This window comes from Siniperca chuatsi, linkage group LG24 (assembly GCF_020085105.1).
Source record: "Siniperca chuatsi isolate FFG_IHB_CAS linkage group LG24, ASM2008510v1, whole genome shotgun sequence".
Taxonomy (NCBI): Eukaryota; Metazoa; Chordata; class Actinopteri; order Centrarchiformes; family Sinipercidae; genus Siniperca; species Siniperca chuatsi.
In genome coordinates this window covers 6,215,751-6,238,069 of record NC_058065.1, presented here as the reverse complement: position 1 = coordinate 6,238,069, position 22,319 = coordinate 6,215,751, and the positions used below count along the sequence as shown (strand labels likewise).

The following is a 22,319-nucleotide window of genomic DNA, read 5'->3' as shown; positions in this document are numbered from 1 at the left end:
ATCAGTCAGTATCAGTCCTTCCTCCTGTCCTCTGTCCTCCTCCCTCTGCTGCTGCTGTGATTCACTGCAGGTAAGTTACTGCTGGTAGAGAGAGGAGGGGCTGGTTTGTCTCAGCCAGCAGTAAGTTTACAAGAATTTGACATATTTAAGTTTTGTGGCAAACTAAGCTAAACAGACTACATACAGACAGCTTTGTTTTAGCTTGCTTGTAACAATTCACTATCAGCCGAGCCAGCTCGCTGTGCTTGTGTGAAACATGAGACTGCAGACAGAGCAGATTAAAATATTGCTTTCTACATGTTCATGCTTGTTGTTGTTGCTTGTATTGATAAAGTATTGCTTTTTACTCGCGGAGGATTTATTGCACTTACTTACAGTAACGAGCGTAGTTGTTGTCAACTCGAGTAATCTCCACCGCGGCCTGTCTGATCTGCTGACTGCGCTCCGTGTGTCGGTGTGTGCGTGGAGGAGCTCAGCCCCGACATAGACAGCAGGAGGCTGCAGCGGGCGTGAACATACTACGGTATTTTCTTTAATACCGTGCTTCATTACCCATCCCTACTCGCGAGTGCCCAATCGGTATGTTCAACTCTCAACAGAGATAGCTACTTCCATCATCAGCTCTGGAAAAATACATGTATTTAATTCTTTTTTACCACTTGCCTGATCGGGCAAGTGAGTTGCTAAATTTACTTGCCCAACGTGGCATTTTACTTGCCCTGGACAATCGGGCAATCCTTATTGTTGAGCCCTGATTGTGGGCAGCCATAAGATGAAAGAAACTTTTACACAAATGTGGGGAATTCAATGCTTTATTGTTCCTCGGTTCGACTGATCCCATTACAGCGCTCTCTTGTTGCCTCATATGCGTGTGTGAAGTTCAAAGTGCTTTTTGAAAACCTCAATACGGATGTCGGTTGGATTAGAGCAAGGCAGCTTCTGTTGACTCTAAGAACAGTAATTTCTATAGATGGTTATCCTAAACACATTATCTGAGGGAAATTGAAAATGTTGCCCAGGACAGCAAAAAGAACTTGAACACAATCTCTCTGTCTCCATGTTTCTCTAACTTCATTGGCTCTCATGCGAGTATTTATTTTCCAGAGTCGCAGATTTGTTGTGGTTTCAGTTGTGTAATGTTCGTCGATGTTCCCTGAAGAGGTTGCACTCTAAGAAAATGAAGGCAATTTGTTTCATTCCCCACTTCGGCACCTTCTGTCATGCCAGCTGTCTGCGCTGTGTCACAGGCCACACAGAGCACCGAGAACTGATGCATGTAAATGACTGCAAAGAGCTTACACACATACCGTGAATTCTCAAATAAAAGCCAGTCTTAATAATGCCTTGGCCTGCTGGGTCCCCAATAAAGGCCATAGAAAAATACATTTGTGGAGGATGAAATTACTTGGCTGACATGGTTCAAATTTGCTCATGTTTTGTGTCTGTGTCAAGCTACTGTCAGTGAAACTCCACACTTAATCCTGCAGATGTTTCACATTAAAAGCCTCCAAGAGCTAGGATTTCCACATTTCATCCTAGCTGCGAGGCTTTGCTAGGTGCTGGGAGACTAAAATCTATTTGAGGATAAGAGCCTGTGGCAAGAATACAAAGACACACTGGGGCTAATTACTGGAATGTCCATGTATAGTATACATGTAAGTGTTCTTTTATTATGTGTTATATGCCCAACGAAGGTCTATGACCAAAAGCTTGTATAATTAAATGGAGTACAGAGATTGCATTGTGGAAGTGCTATGCCCTTTGAGCCACTGGAAAGGCTTTTAATGGGAAACATATGAGCAGGATGTTATGAGATGTACTGACAGCAACTTAACACAGAGAAAAAAGGGCAAAGTAGGAAGGATGTACATTATCCTGAATTTATTTAATAACATAAATATATAACAGAGGAGTAGTGAGTTTTCAGCAATATCAAATTAAAATGGGAGCAGATCAGAAAACAGCAAGGCATCTTACTAAAATATCATAACATATATTAAGATATCAATATATTTATTAGCTTGTTTCTAATAAAGCCCAAAATAAAGGTAAATAAAGGGCACTTATTCAGAATTGATGATATATACATGAACCTTTTTATGACTTCTCATTAATGGTACTATATTGGGTCTTGCTATAAAGAAGGTGTATTCTACTTCATTTTTATTTTGGAAAAGAAAAATTACAATGTGCTTCTCTTTGGGTTTCTGCCTTTCTCTCTCAAGATCTGAGTGATTAATTGGCATTTAAGAGGTAAAGCCTTGGCTTAACTCTCCAGCTCTGCCTACAAATGCAAGGCTTTGTCGTCCTGATGCAACAGAGCTCCAAGATGCCTTTTGCTGTTGGACAGGGGGTGTTTATCATAGGGATTCTGTATGTCTGTGTGCAGCACATAGCATGTTCACTGGAGAATTTTAGGGTACTAAATGTGCAATTTGTCTGCTGTCTTTTTTATGTTTGCATGTGCATCTAAGGACTTTCTTGTACTTGTATTTGTAAGTGCTTGTGTGTTGGTGTGGCTCAAGAGAAAGAGGGCACCCAACTGTGGAAAGAAAAGAGTAATCATCTCTATTTCTCTGTTCCCCGTGCTCAGCAAGTTGGTCCATCACCGAAGTGAGAAAGCACATATCATGCGGGAGGGGATGGGTGGTTTCGAGGGGTGGGCGCGGGGCCGAGGACGACAAGGATGGAGAGATGATCCTAATAAAAAAGAGCAGAGTGGATGGCCCGAACGCACTCTGCCTGAGTTGTGTGATATGTGACACACCCGCCCCCGAGTCAAGACAATAACGGCAAACGCATGGACTCATCAGTCGAGGACGGATCACTATTACGGCCTTATTCATCAGCATAATTAGGGAGAGAAAGAGATGTGGGACAAGTGGCTAGCAGCACTGATGAAAGCTCATCAGCAGGCTCCCTATTGAGCTATGGTCACTGATTGGTGCTGGGGCCATCATTGCCTAGAAACTACTTCAAAATAGGGGCTCTTTGCTCTGCTGAACAACAGTAAAATGAACTTAATTGGCTTGCAAAGGCAGCTTGGCACAGGGATCATTTTTACTTCCTTAACAATCTCTGCACTGATTGACCTGTTCTCTATTTTGAGTGTGTGATGCACAATGCAAATAAATATTCCCAAGAATACCACAATGACTCTCTAAATTTTTGCTCTTACCTTGAGCTTTCAAAAAAAATACTGTAGCTTGCATTTTTTTTTAGCTCTACATAATCATTCAGGGATAACAGGAATATTGTCAGGGCACTCTTCCCTATATGTTGCTTCAAATGATCTAGAAATTAAAGCTTATGCTGGCCCTACTGTTTGTTCTATGGATGAAAGTGGCAGCTAATAGCAAAATGAGAAAAATAATAAATGTAATACAGTGAGTGTGAAAAGGTTACTTCCTTATCCTGGTCCCCAACATTATCAGGTTTCCTCAAGTGTTAAGCCATTCATTTCAGACCAGTGTTTTGCCCTTTAATTAGTTCATTTATCAATTTTAATGGCAGCACACAAGCAAGTATTTCAGTCATGTAGTTTTATTTGTGTTTTACAGTTATTATTGGAAAACCATCAGAATTACTGGGGGTAGATAGATTTAATTGACAATAATAAAGGTACAAGATTGCAGTCACCTAGTCCTGACATATGGTTAAATTGTCGAGGTTAAAAACACAAAGATTATTTCCATTGTGGTACTCTTTAAAAAGGAAAAAGAGTAAGATGACAGATCTTCATGTCAGTTGGCAATGATTGAATGTTTTGGATGTGATTTTTATTTAATCTTTATTTTTGGCCAGGCAAACTGAACTCAAGCTGTTTGGGCTTGATTGTAAGCTAAACCAGTGGTTTCCAAGCTTTTTAGCTTGTGACCCATTAAAACAAAGCAATGTCTACTTGAGACCCCTTGTCATTGGTAACATATGTCTACCAGTTGTGACCAGTTCAACTAAAGAGAGACTATTCATCCTCGTTTGATATATAAAAAAATACTTAAATTAGCCAACCAGTAGTAAATTTATGCTGCTTTGGCAAGTGTACACACAATTTTAAACTCTCAGCAGTGCAGCCTCCTTGCATATATAAACAAAACATGATGAAACAGCGATCATGAAAAAACGCCATTATAGGCCTACATATTTTACGGCATGTTTATACTTGGAAACGTATCTAATTCAATTCACTAGCCTAATACAATTCTGTACTCTACAAATACATCCTACCCCCCTCCCCTATTGATTGAAATGTAGCCTATTGTGCGCCTTCATGGGTGCTGCCATTGTTGTGATGTCAAAGAACTGCTTCAAGTCGGGGTACATGAATTTGCTCCAAGTTCACAAGTAGGAACTCCGACTTTGAGTGGTGTTCCTTTGTACTTCTTCTAGTAGGAGGGCGGACATTTTCGAGTTCCGAGTTGCACTGACTGTACCTTTCATCTTGTTGCAGGTCATCTGCTCGTTTAATGATATTGAAAACAGGTGCAGATGTACTGCTTCAAAGCAGTGATTGGAAGGGGAAAATAGTTATGCTGCATAGTCAAGTTGATTTGCCTTTATGTTCATACCTTCAGATGTCAACAGTAACAGTATGTTAACCCTTATATGGCATATCTACTTTGTATCATATCTTTATCGTGTAGACTTTGTATGCTTGCCCTTGTTTAACCCCTCCTCCTATCTAAACAAATGGTAAATTCCAGTTTAGAATAGGCTGAAAATGTCAAAATGTGATTCAGTTTTCATTGAATTTGCCCAGTGTATATCATTTTTAGCAATAAAGCCCCATATTTTTGAAGGAACTCCTGCCTTGTTGCATTGTTCAACATCCCTTTTGAAGTTTCACAGTGCCAAATAACACGCACCACCCTTTATATGGGGCATTGGACCAAGTCAAAATTGTGAGATTGATAGAACTGGATGACATGGAAGAAATACAACAAATTCATTTCATGAGTGGTGCCATTAAATAAAGTCATTCACTCATTTATCAATTTATTCAGTTTTATATGATAAAATTCTCCCAATTATCTTCTCCTCCACCTCATATCCCACTGCACGGTTCCACATCAAATCCAGTCACTGATTCCACATAAACTTTCACTTGGTGAGATTTTTTTTTCTCCTTCACAGCGAGACACTTTGTTTCACGGCCAAGAGAAATGTAGCAAAACGCTCCACCAGAGACAGTCCTGAACCAAACATGACCTGAACATATGGCAGCTGAGACCTCAGCAGCCACATACACGCATAAAACGGCATCGCTGGGAACTATGTCACCCAGCAAAGCACCCGGTGGAGCTGACTGTTTTGGTCAAATATGAAGACAATCAAAACAGAGGATGAGAGCTTTCTTTTGTGTGATATCAGTCAATTTTAAAGGGTGCAAAGTCTTTCAGAGCATACTTTTCAGTCAAGCGGTCATCTAAAAGTGCAGGACTTGAAAGTAGCAACGAGGAACTCACTACAATTTTGCAAGTGTGGGAATGTCCAGACGTTAGTTTAAGCCAATCATAAATAACAAACACAGTGACCACACCACTTTTTTAGAGCTGCTACTCAAAAAGCTTTTATGAACAAATCACTAGCACATTACATCCACAATAAGGAGCAGTACTGGTAGAAATTCCGTGTCTATTTATAAAAGGTTTAGAAATTATTACTTTAAAAATTTTTTCTCGTAATTAATTTTTTTAGCCTTAGCAATATCGTCTTCTCTTTCTCCCTCATGTTGGTCTCTCCTTATATCTCTGTTCCCTCCCTCTCCTACTGCCCTCTCTATCTCACCCCCCCTGCTCTGATGCAGGACAATAGCTTTTATGACTACCTCGTAATTCACAGCCGTGTGGAGGGTGAAGGGATTGGGGGGGTGAAGTGTCGGCTTGTCGGCTGTAGATCTCCTGTCCTGATGGAAAGATCGAAACGTGGAGGTGGGGAGGGAAGGGGGTACTAGAGAGGAGCGGGAGGAGGGGGGTGGGCTGTGGCGCAGGACTGTCGCACATTAATGAATGACCACCCGATACAGGCTTGTCATCCAGCTGGAAGAGTTAGTGCCCTTGCCTGGATGGACAGCAGAGATGGCAATTTGTCTTTCAGCGAGCAGGGGGGATCAGGACCCCCCTCACTTAAAAGAGCATTTGGGACAGTGCTGGGCAGGTTGAACAGAAAGATGGCTCCCCATAAAATAGCAAAATGGATTTTATCTGTCATACCTTCAAGGTTTCAAATGTAGAAATTATTACTTCAAAAATCTTATGAAAAATGTTTTTCTTATTTTGTCATTCTTAAAAGTTTTAACTTTTAAATGTCTCATGATTGCCACTTATCTGGTTGGTGCCACTTAGACACTAAGGTCACACAGCCAGTAGCAGCTGGACAAGATTACAGTTGAGTTACATGTGAGAATGAAAATGCCTCCTTTTAGGGAAAACACTCTTTTGATGGTTTTCTTTTTAGGTGTATATAAGTTCTCTCCAGTTTAGCTTTTTTTAAAGTGTGCACTTTTCGTAACCAATTTTTAGCCATGCTATGGTGTGGCTCTGGGGATGGCAATGTCAGTCTGTTGGTCGCTCAGTCCACAGCTTTGATCCTGACTTAAATGTATCAACAACTATTTGATGGATTGCTATGGAATTTGATACATTTATCCATGTTGTCCAGAGGATGAATCATCACGACTTTGGTGATCTTTTGACTTTTTCTCTAGTGCCACCAGGTTTCACATATCCAGTAAAATTTCTCTACATCAAAAAGATGAATTGCCATTGACGTTGACATTTTTGGTTTAAAGTGAAATGTCTGGACAACAATTGGATGGATTGCCATAAAATCTGGTACTCACATGTTCATGTTCCCCTCAGGATGAATTGTAATATCCTTGTTGACCCCAGAATTTTGATCTTGCGCCATTATCATGTTAAAATCTGAATATGTTATTATTTGGTTTATGACCGAATACCTGCAAAACTAATGACATAACCATCAGCCTTAGCTGTAGTTTGTGTTTAGTACTAATGAGCTAACAAGCTAAACTAAGAAGGCGAAGGTAGAAACATTCTAACCCCTGCTCCGGACCAGGGTTAACCTTGAGTTTGGAGAGTTATCCCCTGAAAATCGACAAGGATGCTAAGTTATTTCAGGGTCAAGACAATGCAGTTTGAAAAGCATATTAGTCTTAGTCTTCAGATGCAGTGTTTGGTTGCATAGTGCTTTCAGTGGAAGCATGTCTTCGTACTTTAACTGCACCAAGGTCCTACTTTTTAATTTTTTCGGTGATTGTGAGAGCTTGTATGTGTCTCTCAAACACAGCCAGTTGTCACAGCCCCAGGTATGCTCTTTTTGACCATGTACATTCCACAATGTTGAACCAATTTTTTTTGCAAATGTTGAACAAAACTCTTTTAATATGTTTCAGGGTGTTGCCCTTGCAAAACCAAGCTACTATAAATCTTCAGTCCCTGCTACAAAATATGAGGTACAACACATAAGTCTGTTTTTTACATAAAATAAAGCATTATTCAGAAAACCAAAGACAGATTACAGTCCAGCTAGTCGTGCATTCCTCCAGTCGGGTGTAGTAAGAGTTAATTGCTGAGCAGAGAGCTCTTATCCATCATCAAGTGTTGCCATGTTGAAAAGACCCAAAAATGCCTGGTCTGAGCCTTGGCCAGTCTACAGTGAATGAAATAAAATTAATTGCTGGCTTTGTGAGACTGTGGGTGTGTAAACCTTGTGGTCTTGACCCATTGTGTATTCCCAGTTGACCTTTGTTGTTTTTTTTTCTTGTGCGCAGAATGTGACTAAGGTTGTGCATTTCTCTGAACTATACTGTTGCCTATTGGAGGATCTTTTGAGGAGTGAAGTGGCACTTTATAATGGTGCCCTGTATTGTGTCAAGGTGATTTGAGGGAATCCAGATTATAATCTAGTGGTGGGTTAAAGGAAATGCACATATGGACACATCTCCTGTAGATAATTATATGCTTATTCAGTACATTGCTATATATATATAATGTCAGTAATCTGTCGAATCTGGGATGTTGCTTGCGTAATGGATGGCTGCTTATTTCATTAGTATTTTTAAATGACATCAAAGCACTGACAGTGCTTTATTCACATGTTATTTGAATAAAGCACAGCCTGTCCCTTTTTTCACCGACCACCCATGAATGTAGAACACCCCACTCATAAATCGTCCATTGTGACGGGAACATGATTACATGAAGCTGCGGCTTTAGGCCATTCAGCGGGCAGACGGAGCGCCATGTCACCTCTAAGAGGGCTTTGACTAAATGTCCCCATCTCTACCAAGGCCCACTTCCTTAATCAGGGTGTCGGATGGTAATGATTAGCTTCCTGCGTGTGCTTCTCAGCTGCTGAGTCGTCCGCGTAACTCATACACTGTTAATAATCTGCCTGGGGAGATAATACCCTTCTTTACTTTCAGCTAATCCAGCCCTGATTTGAACCACATTGTTACTTTTTTTATATTAAATTTCATTTATTGTGACAAGTACTTTCATGGAATCCGGCAGTACTTCATATTCAAGGAGAAGGGGATGCAAGGTGATTGTATCTAAATCCCTCAACTAGGTTAAATAATACAGTCAGCTGGTGTCCCAGAGAGACACTGATGGGGCTGTTGTTTCTCTTCTGCCATAGGTCACAGCTTGGGAGGGGGGATTACTGCAGCATCATTTCATTCTGTGCCCATATCCAAAACCTGGATTAGTAACAGGGAGAGGGATTAGAATTTATTATCATACTTCATGCACAGGCATCTATTAAGGGCACTGGTCCTTGAAAATAAACATATTTTTGCTATTAAGCAAATGCTGGATGAGGAGCCCGCCTTTGTCATTGGTGCGTCGGCTCTCACTTTGATAGAGGGATGCGGAGTAGGTCAAGAGAGCTGTGATCCCTTATTTTCAGTTTGTCAGTTTGATGATTTGGGCCTGTTGTGAGCCATGAGAGAGCCATTGAAGATAATAGTGGAACAATAAACAACTGAACACGTTCCAAAATGCTTATATTTTTTTTTACTCTACAAAAAGAAATCAATGAGATGCAAGATTTAAATACATCTAAACCCTTTCTGCTCTCTACCTATAGCATGATTCCCTCTGAAAGAAGCTTTACACCAGTCTTCATTTACTAAATGCTTATTTCATGAACAGTATCCCTCAATGAGGATTTGAGGAAAGCTATATATCCGCTCCAGTTTACTGTTTCAGTTTTAATCAACATGAGTATCTGGTGACTTCCAGTGACATTCAAAATCATTAACTCTTAACATGTCTAACGTTAAATGAAATTATTTAATACTCAATGCATAATTAGGAAACTATACTGGCTTAGAGTTTTGAGTTCTTTTCAAAAGTGAGGCTGTTTTGTTTACATAGTAAAATCTATTTACTTATTTTGCGGTGTAGTTCTTTATGAAACATCATTGTCTTTGGACCTGGCATTGAATTACTGTGTGCATTTGTCAATAGCATTTATCTTCATGCATTCTCAGATGCACTTCAGGGAACACCTTATGCAGCATGGTACTTTCAGAAAAAGGATTGGAGTTAACCTTGAAGTATTGATTTTCTGCCATCATGTACATGTACTATATATCCATGGCTATGTGCTCATTTCTCCATCTTTTTTTTTCTCCCTGTGCAGAGATATTGAATGGGGGTGTTTATGTCGACCAGAACAAATTCCTGTGCCATGCGGACACCATCCATTGGCGTGACATTATCAAGAACCCCCAGGCTGAGCTGCTGGTGGTACCGTCCAACAACAGCAACCTCGGATGTGAGTACTGCACGTGGGTGAAAACAAGTGCAATCAGTAACTTTGAATGTAAAATCAAAAAGAAATTTTGAAGGTATCTCCTGTGAAATGTGAAGGCAAACCACATGCCAACATACTGTAGAAGTAAACACACACACACACTCCCCCCCACCAGCAGCAGTCATGCCCTCTCCCTTTTTATTCATTCTGTTAGCCTGGCGGCCATTTGGGAGCGAAATCACATAGTGTTAGATCAACGTGTGAACCTTTCCATTGTAGTGGTATGGTAATGGCTCTGCAGCGAGGCCCATGGAGCTGCTGTCTGCTGTGCTCTTCTCTTCTAAATCTCAGTGAATCTGACAGGTGGTTTAAAGCTGCCCCCCACCCCCCGTGGTCTCTGCAGTCCCTCATCTCCCACTGCTTTGGACATAACAGGCGTCGCTATCCGGCGGACATTCTGTGTCAGAAGAAGTGGCTTTTAAAGACAGACTCTCAAACTTTTCTGCACATTTATGGATGAGCCTCTTGCTCAATTAAATGAGAGACAGGGAAAGCATAGAAGTCTCTTCAGGCCCTCAGTATCAAAACATGTCAGGGTGAACACTAGGGACAGCTGAGGCGCCAAATAGCGAGCAAAGACAATGGGGGAAATGTTGAGAGTTTCTTTGATGAAAAGGCATGATGACCTTTCTTCACTTATAGACTAAGCAGAACAAAATCTGCATAGTGTTGATTTGCGAACCTCAGCAGGGAGTTAGATTTCGTGCAAAGCTGGTTACTCTAAAATAAAGGTTTAAGAGAATACTTTTAAGTATAATATGTGTAAAACATTGCTATTTTGTTGATTAGATGGCACTAACAGAGGAGGAGGAGGATGAAAAGCAACAAAGAACAGAGGAGGTGGGCCAAAAAATGACAAGAGAGCGTGTGGGAGTTGAGGTTGCCAAATTGGGGCCCTTTGCCAAACCGTAGTTAGTATTTAACATTAACAACCCCACAGTGGGAGTGGTTGAAGAGGCCGGGTGACAATCTGCTGCACTATTCCACTTACTCTGTAATTAACCCATAGTCAATTAAGTCTTGATGATGGGCCACTGGCAGATGAAGGCTGTGAGTGCTCTGTCAGGTCCCACTTTGCCTGTGCGAGCGCTTGACGGAAGGGAGTAGAAGCCTGTCTTTCATGCTGAAGTTCTCTACAGGCCACAATGACTCTGGGTCTATTGTCAGATGAGCAGAGGAGATTGGACAGACCCGTCACTGTCACTAGTCGGGGAAGTTTTAAGGGTGTGCGTGAGTGGACGATTAGGCATTTGGTGTTTGAGGGGGCTGTATCTCGAAGAGTGTTGGTGTCTAAACTACATCTGAAGTTTGCTGAGGAGTTGTCTGATGCACAGTCCCTGTGTGTGTTCTGCAGGCAGACGCTGTCATCGCTCATGTAACGGACGCTGCTGGGGCCATCAGGAAGACCAGTGTCAAACCTGTGAGTATGCACATGTTGTGTTGGAAATTAACTTTTTTGTCCAGCTGCCACTGTGGCTCAACGTTAGCTAGCTACAGACTGCCACTCAAAGGCTACCGGCATCTACCGGCAACTTTTTAAGGTGGAAATTTATTTGCATGTTACTCCAGCATGAGTTGACGTCATGAGTCAATCAACACAACTTAAATGTGAAACCCTACATTGTTTTTCTGTCGCCCCTTGTTAAAGTGTCTGAGAAACAAGCAGACTCGCGATTCAATCTGCGTTGTGGAATGTCCCAAATCTCTCTGTTACACTGTTTTTATTTACCCGCCACCATGGCTGGTAGGTTGTGCTAATTTCCACCCCTTTGCACATGTACACTCACAAACACACATCTACAGTTACCCTGGAAAGCCATGGGCCTGCTTACTGTGACTAATAGGGAATTACAAATACTGATTTAAAGTCATTTTTTCATTTTTGTTTCTATACAGACTGAACAAACAAGATACAATGTGTTAATTAGTGAGTTTTAGAGGTGTTCGTTGTCATTTTTTTTATTTGAACAGAGCTAGCTATGTCACCCTGCCTCCATTCTTTATGCTAAGCTAGGCTAACCACGTCCTGACCAACTATATTTACTACAGTCTTCTTTAAAATAATCTATAATCTGTTTTGACACAGATTTATTATTTTTTGGCTGTGTGAGCACTTGGGTACACATCTGTTTTTAGTTTTTTCTTCTTATTTTATTGAGCTCAAAGGCCAAAATCAAGGTCAAGTTCTTCACTGTGTTACAGTATTTTATGTAGAGGAGTTGCCGATGATCAACGTACCAAAAAAATGGATGGATTGAAAATAAACAAATGTTTGTCTAATGCTACTGATACCAGCAGTACCACACAATTGTTAGGAAGAATACTAAAATCAGAAACAATGGAAAGACAAAAAGGAGAAGGGTAGCTAGAGAAATGTTAGTTCTCTGTATAATTGCAGTTCTACTGTTCAACTCATGTAGTCAAGATCTAGAGAGGGACTGGCCTGTTTTTCACTAATAGACTACAGGGCCTTGTTGTTTTTTTCGGTACTGCATCATTATGTTCCCTACACAGCAGAGAGTGAGCACAGCAGTTTTTAATGCCTCAGCTTCAAGCTCCTGCTGACTCGCTGGCTGATATGTCTCCTACTGTACCAATAATGTGTGGGAGGCTGTTCTTTAGCACAAGTATTGGAGCAACTTTGATGCAATAGGTACCAGGCACATCCAAGTATTTGTACTATATTAATAATACTGATTAATAAATCTTCCTTTAAAGTAGTTTTGCAATAAAATGCAGGAAAAGCAGTAAATATTTCCCTGGTTACCACAAGAGTTGGCATAGCAACGAATAGAGCCAGACTTTCTGGGAATTGTCAGCACAGTTGGATGCTGTCTTTGGCCTGTCGGTCCACTTGGCTGAAAACACCCATTGTATAAGCACAGACATAGTGAATCAAAGGGGTCCATTGCTATATGGAGCTTTTTTCAAACTATATTTGTCTAGGGGAAGCCAATTGAGCTCACTCCAGCTTTTCAGCTGCTAGTCACTGAGCTACAGTGGCTGGAGGATAAGAGGCTCGCTCATGGGCACCTCCAGAACTGAGAGAGGAGACAGTGCTCCATGTTTTTAAAGTCTGTCTGGGCATTCAAGCAAGTGACCTTGGTCACAAACCCACTTCTCTGACCTTTAGGTTGTTTCTGCCCCAATTCAGACGATGTGTGTGTGCAACTATAGCATGAGAAGAAGGTTGAGGGTGGTGTTATTGTCTCTTTTTATGAGTTTGAATGTATGTGTGTGTGTCAGACCTTTTAAAATTCTCTCTTTTCACTTCCTGGGCAGTGACAAAGACGGTGTGTGCAGAGCAGTGTGACGGTCGATGCTTCGGGCCTTACGTCAGCGACTGCTGTCATCGCGAGTGTGCCGGTGGTTGCTCGGGCCCCAAGGACACGGATTGCTTCGTACGTTGGATTGCACATAAACACACACACACTGTCGCCCTCTTTATCACTCCCTCCTTCTCTTTCTTAACTTTCTTTCATTCTCTATCTTTTTCTCTTTTGCTGCCCCTCTGTATTTACTTCTGACCAAAAAGACCAAAAAAGCCGTCACACATCCCTAACTTCGTCCCCTTCATCATCCTCCATTCTGTGTGTCCACATCCTTTGTGCAACATCTGTTTGTCATCCTCCCTGCCCGAAAATGATCCACTTTGTTTACCGACAGATAAATTGTTCATAATTTTACGGGGCTGTAAAAGTCTGACGCAACGAAGCTCTTCAAAGTACAAATTGGTGATTCAGTGTTCCAATTAGTATCCCTTTTATCACCTCAAGTTCTTCCCATTTCGCAAACTCGTGCACGACGACACACGCGTGCGCACTGACAGAGATGATATTGTAGTCGTAATTCACTGAAAGCCTCATCCAATTCAATTACTGCGGTTTCAGCCTGTGGACACAGACGACAAAACACTTAAGAGGTTTATGGGAAAACATTTCACCATTTACATCATGGCTGTGAATCAATGGCTCCAATTTTTCTCCAATTTGGCATTCAAAGAGACAAGGGACGGCTGCATGATCTGCATGTCGCAATCCGACATAAAAATGAAATACTCTTTCACTCACAGTGACTTATGTGAGAAAATCACAACCCCGCCTTACCTCGCTATGTTTTACTCCATGCTGCCCCATGGGAAGTCTGGCTGGTATCCTCTGCCTTCAGCTGACTGTGGTTGTGTGCTTTCTGCAGGCTTGCACCAATTTCAACGACAGCGGAGCATGTGTGACCCAGTGCCCTCAGCCATTTGTGTACAACCCCACATCTTTTCAGTTAGAGCACAACCCCAGAGCCAAGTACACCTATGGAGCCTTTTGTGTCAAGAAATGTCCACGTAAGTCTGCTTCAAGCAAACAAAATGCTTTGCTACATCCAAGCAGCTGCAAGTAGATATAGTGACTGTAACATTATACTGCACAAACATAGATGCTCATTATAATTAAGTTTTATAGTCTGTGAACTGGTGTCAGTCGAAGAGGCACGTATCCCCTATCTATCCTGATACAAGCCTCCAGACAATTATTTCAAGTCAAGATAAATTCTTCAAACATAAATGAATTGTGTATTTCAATCAACTAGTTGCTACACCATCTGTTTCAGCTTCTGGCAGCTGAAAAGAAAGCAAATATCAGTTCTTTCTTTCACGGCACAGAGTCAGAGTGCAGCAGTAATTCAGCGAGCATGCATTACAAGTCAAGCCACATCAACAGATTGCATATTCAAGTTCAAATGATCATCAAATGAGCATACACCAGTCACACTTTTCCACTGCCGCAACCAAGTCCTAATTTGATTCATTACTTTTCCTGAGCAATATAGCTCTAGACCATTAGTTTTGATCATTATACAAGCGTGATTAAAATACAATCAATTTCTCACCATTAGTGGGGTCCTTCTAGGAACTGTTCTATGAGTAAATGCTACACTTTCATTCTTATGATTTTACTTGGTAAAATGGTGTGTGATATCACAGTATCTCTACTACAAAACAACTGAAGCAAAAGTCAGCTGAACACTAACATTCTTTCTGTGTTACTGTCAGATAATTTCGTGGTGGACCACAGCTCCTGTGTCAGAGCATGTCCCAGCAACAAGATGGAGGTGGAGGAAAACCGCATCAAAATGTGCATCCCCTGCACCGACATCTGTCCTAAAGGTAAACCATGGGATGTTGTCAAGAATACTACTTCTTGCCCTATGCAGAATAAGAAAATGTACCGTACATTCTAGTAACATATCTCGGGTTTAATTTTACATTCTTCTTCTTCTTCATGTTCTGAACAGTTTACAATTACATTGACTGGTCAAAACTGGGGTGCTAGGAAACACTGGTGCTTACTTGATATCCAGCTAAACATTAGGGAACAAAAAATAGGCCAAATGTTTAGCCAAACTGAATTCAGCCTAGCCTAATAATGAGACTGAATTGCTATTTAGTTTCACTTCATTTATTCAGCCTCACATCGTGTACATGTTAGCCAATTAGTGACGCACCTGTCTCCATCCAAAGTTGAAGCTGGCCATTGGCCCAGAGAGGACCTACATCACTCATAGCTGGTGACTGTTGCCTTGTGAGATTGTCAAATTTGTCTTAGTGCAGAGATACACTGACAACAGACAGACTTTTACACAACATCCAGACACACTGGGTGCAATGTCGTAGGATATTACAGAGAGAACAAAGTGCAAAGCCTGTAGAACATGGTCCTGTTTCAGTTGTTAAAGGGGAAGTTATACTCAATGGGGTGAAAATCAGGTTTTATATAGATAGTTTACCCATTTCCCCGGCTCCCCCCACTTCCTGGCCTACTGCACTGCATTTACTGTATGTACAAGAGCTTATGCAGTTAAACCATTTTAATCTAATAGCTTTATGCTAACAGTGATGATACTGGATCAACAGTAGCCCACAAGAATTACTTTAGAAGCTTTATAGGAAATGTAATTTATTTTTACAGGAGCCAGCTTATCTTTTTATATTACACTAAATATACTTACAGCTGATTTATTTATTCTAATGTACCCCCCAAAATATCAGCACCGTCTTTAATTTTAGGATAAGGCCAAGCAATACCAACATCCTCATCCCTGAATAGTCTGAATAGTGAACTCTCATTCCTCCCATGCCTACAGCTTCTGTCATAAAATACATACAGTAAACTTCATGCCAGATTATTACTAGATTAAGTATTCTCAAAACCTTCTATGCTGTCGATTTCAAACATCTGCAGTTGTGACTTAATACAAAATATTCTTTATGCATGTTATGTATATATGTATCCATTTATTTAAAGGGTTGAACTCTGCTACTCATTTTGCCCCCTTCTCATATTACTACTGTGAACACTGTATACTCATTACATATTGGTGGATGAATATGACAAATATGGCATTAGCGAAGGTCACATGTTTTATCCCCACAACAGTCGACATGTTAATTAACAAGAAATGGTCCCATAATGAGAAACTGCTCTTACCTGCTCAGTAATTAAAACTCATTTTGTGTGCGAGGGTGTCAGCTGAATGCCTAAAATGTCTAATGTGAAATTAAACAGTATTACTTCAGTTCAATACAGAGGATTAGCCACGTCATCACATTGTTTCTCTTTGGAGGAAGACAATAGTGTTTTTCTTCAGGCTCCATGTATGGGCTGTGGCATCCATTGCTAATCTCTTGATTACATCGTCACGCAGCGGGGAAGGGTTAATGAGGGATAGCCCAAAGAACTGTGGGAAATGATAACAAATTAACATTTCAGATATGGAATTGGCTGGTATAAATCACTATCAAAAACTGGTTACACCATTTAATGTAAGCCTTATTCATCATCCCCTCTGCCTCTGTCAGAAATACTTGGCTCACACTAGACCGCAAGTGTAATTAATGCAGATGTAATGAATTCATTATAGGGAGGAATTGGCTGTGGATTGGCCCATGCTTTCATCAAAAGAATTCCAATGCATGGAGAGGGGCCACGGCCTTGGCCTCGCACCAAAAGCGGGGATATATAAAGAATTAAAGTGACAAATAGCTAATAGTAGTTTCTCAAGTTGAGGTCTCTGCTATACAAGGACACTTTGGATATACACTACAGTAGGTAATTAGTTCATACCTAAAGCAACTTAAAAGTTAATTATTTTGTATAATATATGATTGTATGTTTGCATTTGTTTCGTCAGTGTGTGATGGCATAGGGACGGGCAGCCTGCAGACAGCTCAAACAGTGGATGCCAGCAATATTGATAAATTTGTCAACTGCACCAAAATCAACGGCAACCTCATCTTCCTCATTACTGGCATTAAAGGGTAAGTGGCAGCTTGAAAGCTCACAGAGAATGCTTTCAGAGATTGTTTTATTTTATTTTTTGTATTTACATGTCAGACAAACTCAGGAATTTTCAAGGTATGTTTGAATGGTGATGTTGGCTTAGCTCAATTTACAGATATCTGCAGGATCAAGTAGCAGCCAGCCACTTGCAAAAGTAGGGAAATACACCATTAAACTGATCCAAACACAGATGGATGGAAACTAAGTTAACACTGATTTGGTGATTTGCAGGTCAAAAGACATTTAAAATCTGAGGTTGGATGTCTAAACATTTGGTTGTTTTTTTGTTGTTTTTTTGGCCACTTGGGGCAAACTGTAAACAGCAAATATATTAGCAAACAGTTGCCTATTTACACATCCAGCAGAGAGCAACATTAGCTTTCATTTAGTGTCTTGTTTGTGTCCACCTGCTGAAAGTCCAGAATACTCTCACTCGTTTAGCTCTGCTTTGGTCTCCACCAACTCCTCAGAGAATAATTTGCCTCTTTAGCTACTAAATGTTACTATTAGCTGCTAAATGCTAATGCCACCATGTTCATCAGCTAGTTGCTAACTTTGTGTGTCTGCTGTTAATCTTGCACACATCAAATTCAAAGGAATACTAACTGTATGAAATAGGGAGGCATGTCAACAAACATTTCTCCATTTGTATCCCACTGTGTTAGAGAAATTCTGGCTTGGGAAGGTCAATAAGCAATGTGCTGTATTCAATCAAAAACCATTGTCAACGTGCCCTGAAGCTCTGCGTATAGAATGATATGTAACTATGAATATCACACAGCACATTAGAGGAAAAGAGCTTTCTGACTTTGGTATGAAGAACATATTTTCTCAATGCTGCCTTCAGGTCACAGTGTTTGTACCTTTTAATAGCTGTTTTATAAATAAGGTCATACTAGAGCAATATATAAATATTATTTTTGATAGACAGCATTCACTTTTCTGTGTGTCTCTACTTTGTGCTTTTCTTCAGGGACATGTATCATGGTATTGGCCCTTTGGACCCAGAGCGCCTCAATGTTTTCCGTACTGTGAAAGAGATCACAGGTGAGACTGCCTCAATGGAGTCACCTTGGAAAAACTGACTGAACAATATTATTATGTAGTGTGTGTGTGTGTGTGGATTATGTGGCCTCTGAGATAGTAGTGGAAAGCTTTTGTTGGTGAACTCTAAAAGGTGCTCTGGTGGATATTATGTTATTGCGTGTGTGTATATCTCATAGTTATACGTGCTTTACGGTATGTGCTGCTGTGTGTGTATGTGTGTGTGCATGCTTGAGTGTATTTATTCATTAACTATTAGAGGCCTTAAGGGATGAGCAATACCTCGTATACAAACCCTTTTGTCATATTAAACTGCGACTTGCAGTTGAGCCAAACAGCTAATGGAGTGAAACTGCATTTTCATAATGAAAACCCAAGCAATAAGAAAGAGCAATGGCCATTCTATCCCAGCCATTTCCTGCTCTATCCCTTTAATGTCATTTCTACAGATCCTGATTTGATATAATCTGTCATTAAAGGCAAGTGCAACCGGACAGATTGTGCAGAATATTAAATCCATTCGTTTAATTTGCGAATATTGTCTTCTCTGAGCACATTTCCTACAAAGAATGGGTTCTTGCTTGAACTTCACAGAGGCGGTGCGACTGCATGACCAAAAATTGCAGTGCTTTTTTAAATTTGAATGAAGGCAACCATAGGATTCTTTTTATTTCCTTGCTCATGATTCTCATGTTCCTTCATCAAATGCACCCTAGACTCTTTTTCCCTTCTCTTATCTCCTTTTTACCATTTTACTGAAAAAAATAGACTTAAAATTGGTGGTAATTATCCATGCACTGTTTAAAAGCAAATTGAGAATTACTTAAAATAAGTTTATTGATTAGCATGTGTTCTTTTGTGTTGGCTGATACCTCTTTAGGTTACCTCAACATCCAGTCTTGGCCTGAGAACATGACAGATCTCAGTGTTTTTTCGAACCTGGCAACTATTGGCGGTAGATCTCTTTACAGGTATGTCTTATTGTTACCTTATTGCACTTCAAACACTGACACTGCCCGAGGCTTTTGTCTAACTTCCTTGGTTAACAAAAAAAATGTACCTTTCAAACATGTATCATCCTACCAAGTGGTGCAGCATAACATTTACATACATACATACACCACTTACTATTCATTCATTTCAGTTCCACATCACGTTTTACATGATATATTATAACATGAGCATGACATGCTCATATTATAAGCTGTCTTTGTTCAGACAGATCCTTATCTCTCTCCATCTCTTTCTTGCTGTTTCCTGTATTTGGATGGCTACTGTTGGAGCTAATGAGCCACCAGCCCGTGTTGTTCTGCTGAGAGGCTATTTGAAGCACTGCTGTCACGCAGCTTTGATTAGCCCTGTTGTGATAACAGGTTTTGTGTTTGCTTACAAGAGGCAGATCCAAGGCAAAGTGCTGGCAGAGTCAAAGGAGATCCGGCCTTGTTTTCTAAATGCCAGTGATGAACCTGTAGCTCAGCAATGTTTCATTCATATCTGGAGCAACCTCATTCTGCATCTTCCTGATCTGTCTCTGTGCTATATTTCTTTTCTTTCTCCTTAATTTTTCCTGTTTTTCTTCCTTTTTACTTTGTCATTTCCCTGTCATGCTCTTGTCTTCTTCTCCCATCATTTCTCTCTTTGCCTGCTTCTTTCTCTTCATGTTCTCCTTCTGTCTGGCTGCTATCTTTCCCCTTACTTCTGTTCTGCTCCCTTTTTTTCTGTCTTTCTCACATCTTCCTCCTTTCTGTTTTTTCTCTATTATCTCCTTTTGGTCTTGTGTAAATGTCTCTCCTTTTCTTCTCTTCTCCTGTCCTCTTATTGTTGCTTGTAAATCCTCCATTCTTCTTTGATTTCTGCTCATTTCTTTATATTCTCTTCCTCCCTTCTCTCTCTGTTCTATTCCCCCGCTCTGTCTTCACCTCTTCGTCTTTCTCATAATCACTTTAATTATTACTTTTTCCTTCCCTCTCCTCCTGCAGTGGAAGCGGTATTTCTCTGTTGATCTTGAAGCAGCGTTGGATCTCCTCGCTTCAGTTCCAGTCGCTGGATGAGATCAGCGCCGGAAACGTCTACATCTTCAACAATAGCCGCCTGTGCTTCTACAACACCGTCAACTGGACGTCGCTTTTCAGGACCCAGAGCCAGAAAGTCCTCATCCGCAACAACCGAGATCCAAAGGAATGCTGTAAGTAGTGGTGGTGAACTTTTTCACCATTTGTAAAAATCTGCACATGCTGAGGGAAGAATTTGAGTTTAAGCAACATTGTAACATCGTTAGATGGTTAAGCAGCGTTTAGCGTTTTAGCTGGAACCTTCAAACCTGTCAAAGTGGTTTGTTTTTGGAAACCAAGTACTTAGTACTTCTTATTTAATTGTACTATGCAACATTTCAGTGAAAAAACACACTAGTGCTATCTACAAAAACTAAATAAATAACTGAATTAAGATGAAACAGAGAATAATGTCATATTTCCACTAATTTAAGCCCCAAATGTTTGCCACATTTGCCCAAATTAATTGAATTGAAACAAAGGAAAAATCTCCTGCAAAACCTTGACTCAATGACAGCTAAACAAATTCACCACCTCCATCATAGCCACTCAGCAGGAGATTTACATTCAAGTACTGAATACACTGTACACAGTACATTCAGATACTGACATGTTGATGCACCTGCTTTAATGCAGGGAAACAACATAACTGCCAGAGTAAACTCTCACACAAGCTGATACATGTGCACACACACACACACACACACACACACACACACGCGTGCGTGCATCCTTGTACTTCTGTCTTTGTGAGGTGAGTCATTGACATAATGCATTCACCTTAACCATCACAACTAAATGCCTAACCGTAACCCTTACCCTAATCATAGTCTAATTCTAACCTAATCCTTTAAACCAAGTCTTAACCTTCAAACAGCCCTTTGAAGTTGTGAGGACTGGCCAAAATGTCACTTTCCAAAAAATGTCCTCACTCTGTAGGTAAAAATGTGCTTCAGTCCTCACTATGTAGCAAGTACAAGCACACACACACATTCAGACACTCTTTTATCTTAACACTCATCCAGTGGTAACCAAACACCTATTAAGTTCTCCTGTTCTGTTATTTTCTTTCGTATTAGCCCTCTAATTATTTCCAACCTTAGACTCGCCTGCATATCTCTGCGAATCCAACTCCACCCCAGCCATACACACTGACATGCCCGTTTCCAAGACGACTGTGTCACGGGCGTCTCTCGCTCCTTGGCCATGAAAGCCCTTATTCAGCTCCCTGTGAGGAAAGTGCTTAATGCGTCATGCACAGAAGTAGATTAAGCTCACTGCTAGCCACAGGGAAGTGTACACCTGATAGAACCATGAATAGTCTACATGTGGCTTTGGCTGCAGATGGTGGAAACTGACCACATAGTGTTGTTCAATGAGAGCGTGGAAAAGTCTGACAGAGAGGGCGTGGTATCATACTAGGAAGAAAATATTACCACAGTTTTGTAAATAATTGCAAATGGTGTTATTATCTGCAAGTAATCATATTTTCTTCTTTGATCTTGGTTGTAATGTTTATTACACTTTGGCAACATGTGCACGTGTGTTTTGCCAGTAAAGTTCACTGTTAGAAAGACAGATAACAAGAAAACAAAGACATGGACCACCATTGTTTTTTCTTGGCCCTGCCAGGCTGCAGTTGATATCATTAGCCAGTTAATGAGCGGTGTGTGTTAGAGATCGATTGACCGGGCCTTAAACAGGTCTCTTCATTAGACTCAACCCCCTGTCTACAATTGAGTGTTTGCCTGTTGACAAAGGGCTCGGCCCCCACCGGGGTGACGCTCCCGGGGACGTGGATGTCACTCACCGGATGGAGGACACACAGAGTCCAATGAACAGTATTGATTGTTGTGGTTCGTCTGGAAAAAGGGGCTTAGGGTTCTGGTTGGGGTGGTCTTTAATTGCGGAGGTGTGGGGAATACCACTGTTTACTCACACAGCTGGGCAGCCCTCGTCTAGACCAACACACACACATACTCACACAGAAACATGCATGCATGTGCACACACATGCAGGGAGATGCACAAATGCACAGGCACTAACACTC

At 40.8% G+C, this 22,319-nt stretch overlaps 1 protein-coding gene across 4 annotated transcripts in view; it reads left to right on the top strand.

Annotated features, from left to right (window-relative positions):
- LOC122871787 (receptor tyrosine-protein kinase erbB-4-like) overlaps positions 1-22,319 on the top strand; it is a 253,808-nt gene that overhangs the window by 162,460 nt on the left and 69,029 nt on the right. For all 4 annotated transcript variants that reach the window (XM_044187168.1, XM_044187166.1, XM_044187167.1 and 1 more), the window contains exons 4-12: positions 9,670-9,804; positions 11,198-11,263; positions 13,126-13,244; positions 14,038-14,179; positions 14,888-15,001; positions 17,026-17,152; positions 18,148-18,221; positions 19,099-19,189; positions 20,198-20,403. In XM_044187168.1, coding sequence (XP_044043103.1) covers positions 9,670-9,804; positions 11,198-11,263; positions 13,126-13,244; positions 14,038-14,179; positions 14,888-15,001; positions 17,026-17,152; positions 18,148-18,221; positions 19,099-19,189; positions 20,198-20,403 — 1,074 coding nt within the window. The remainder of the gene's footprint in view (positions 1-9,669; positions 9,805-11,197; positions 11,264-13,125; positions 13,245-14,037; positions 14,180-14,887; positions 15,002-17,025; positions 17,153-18,147; positions 18,222-19,098; positions 19,190-20,197; positions 20,404-22,319) is intronic.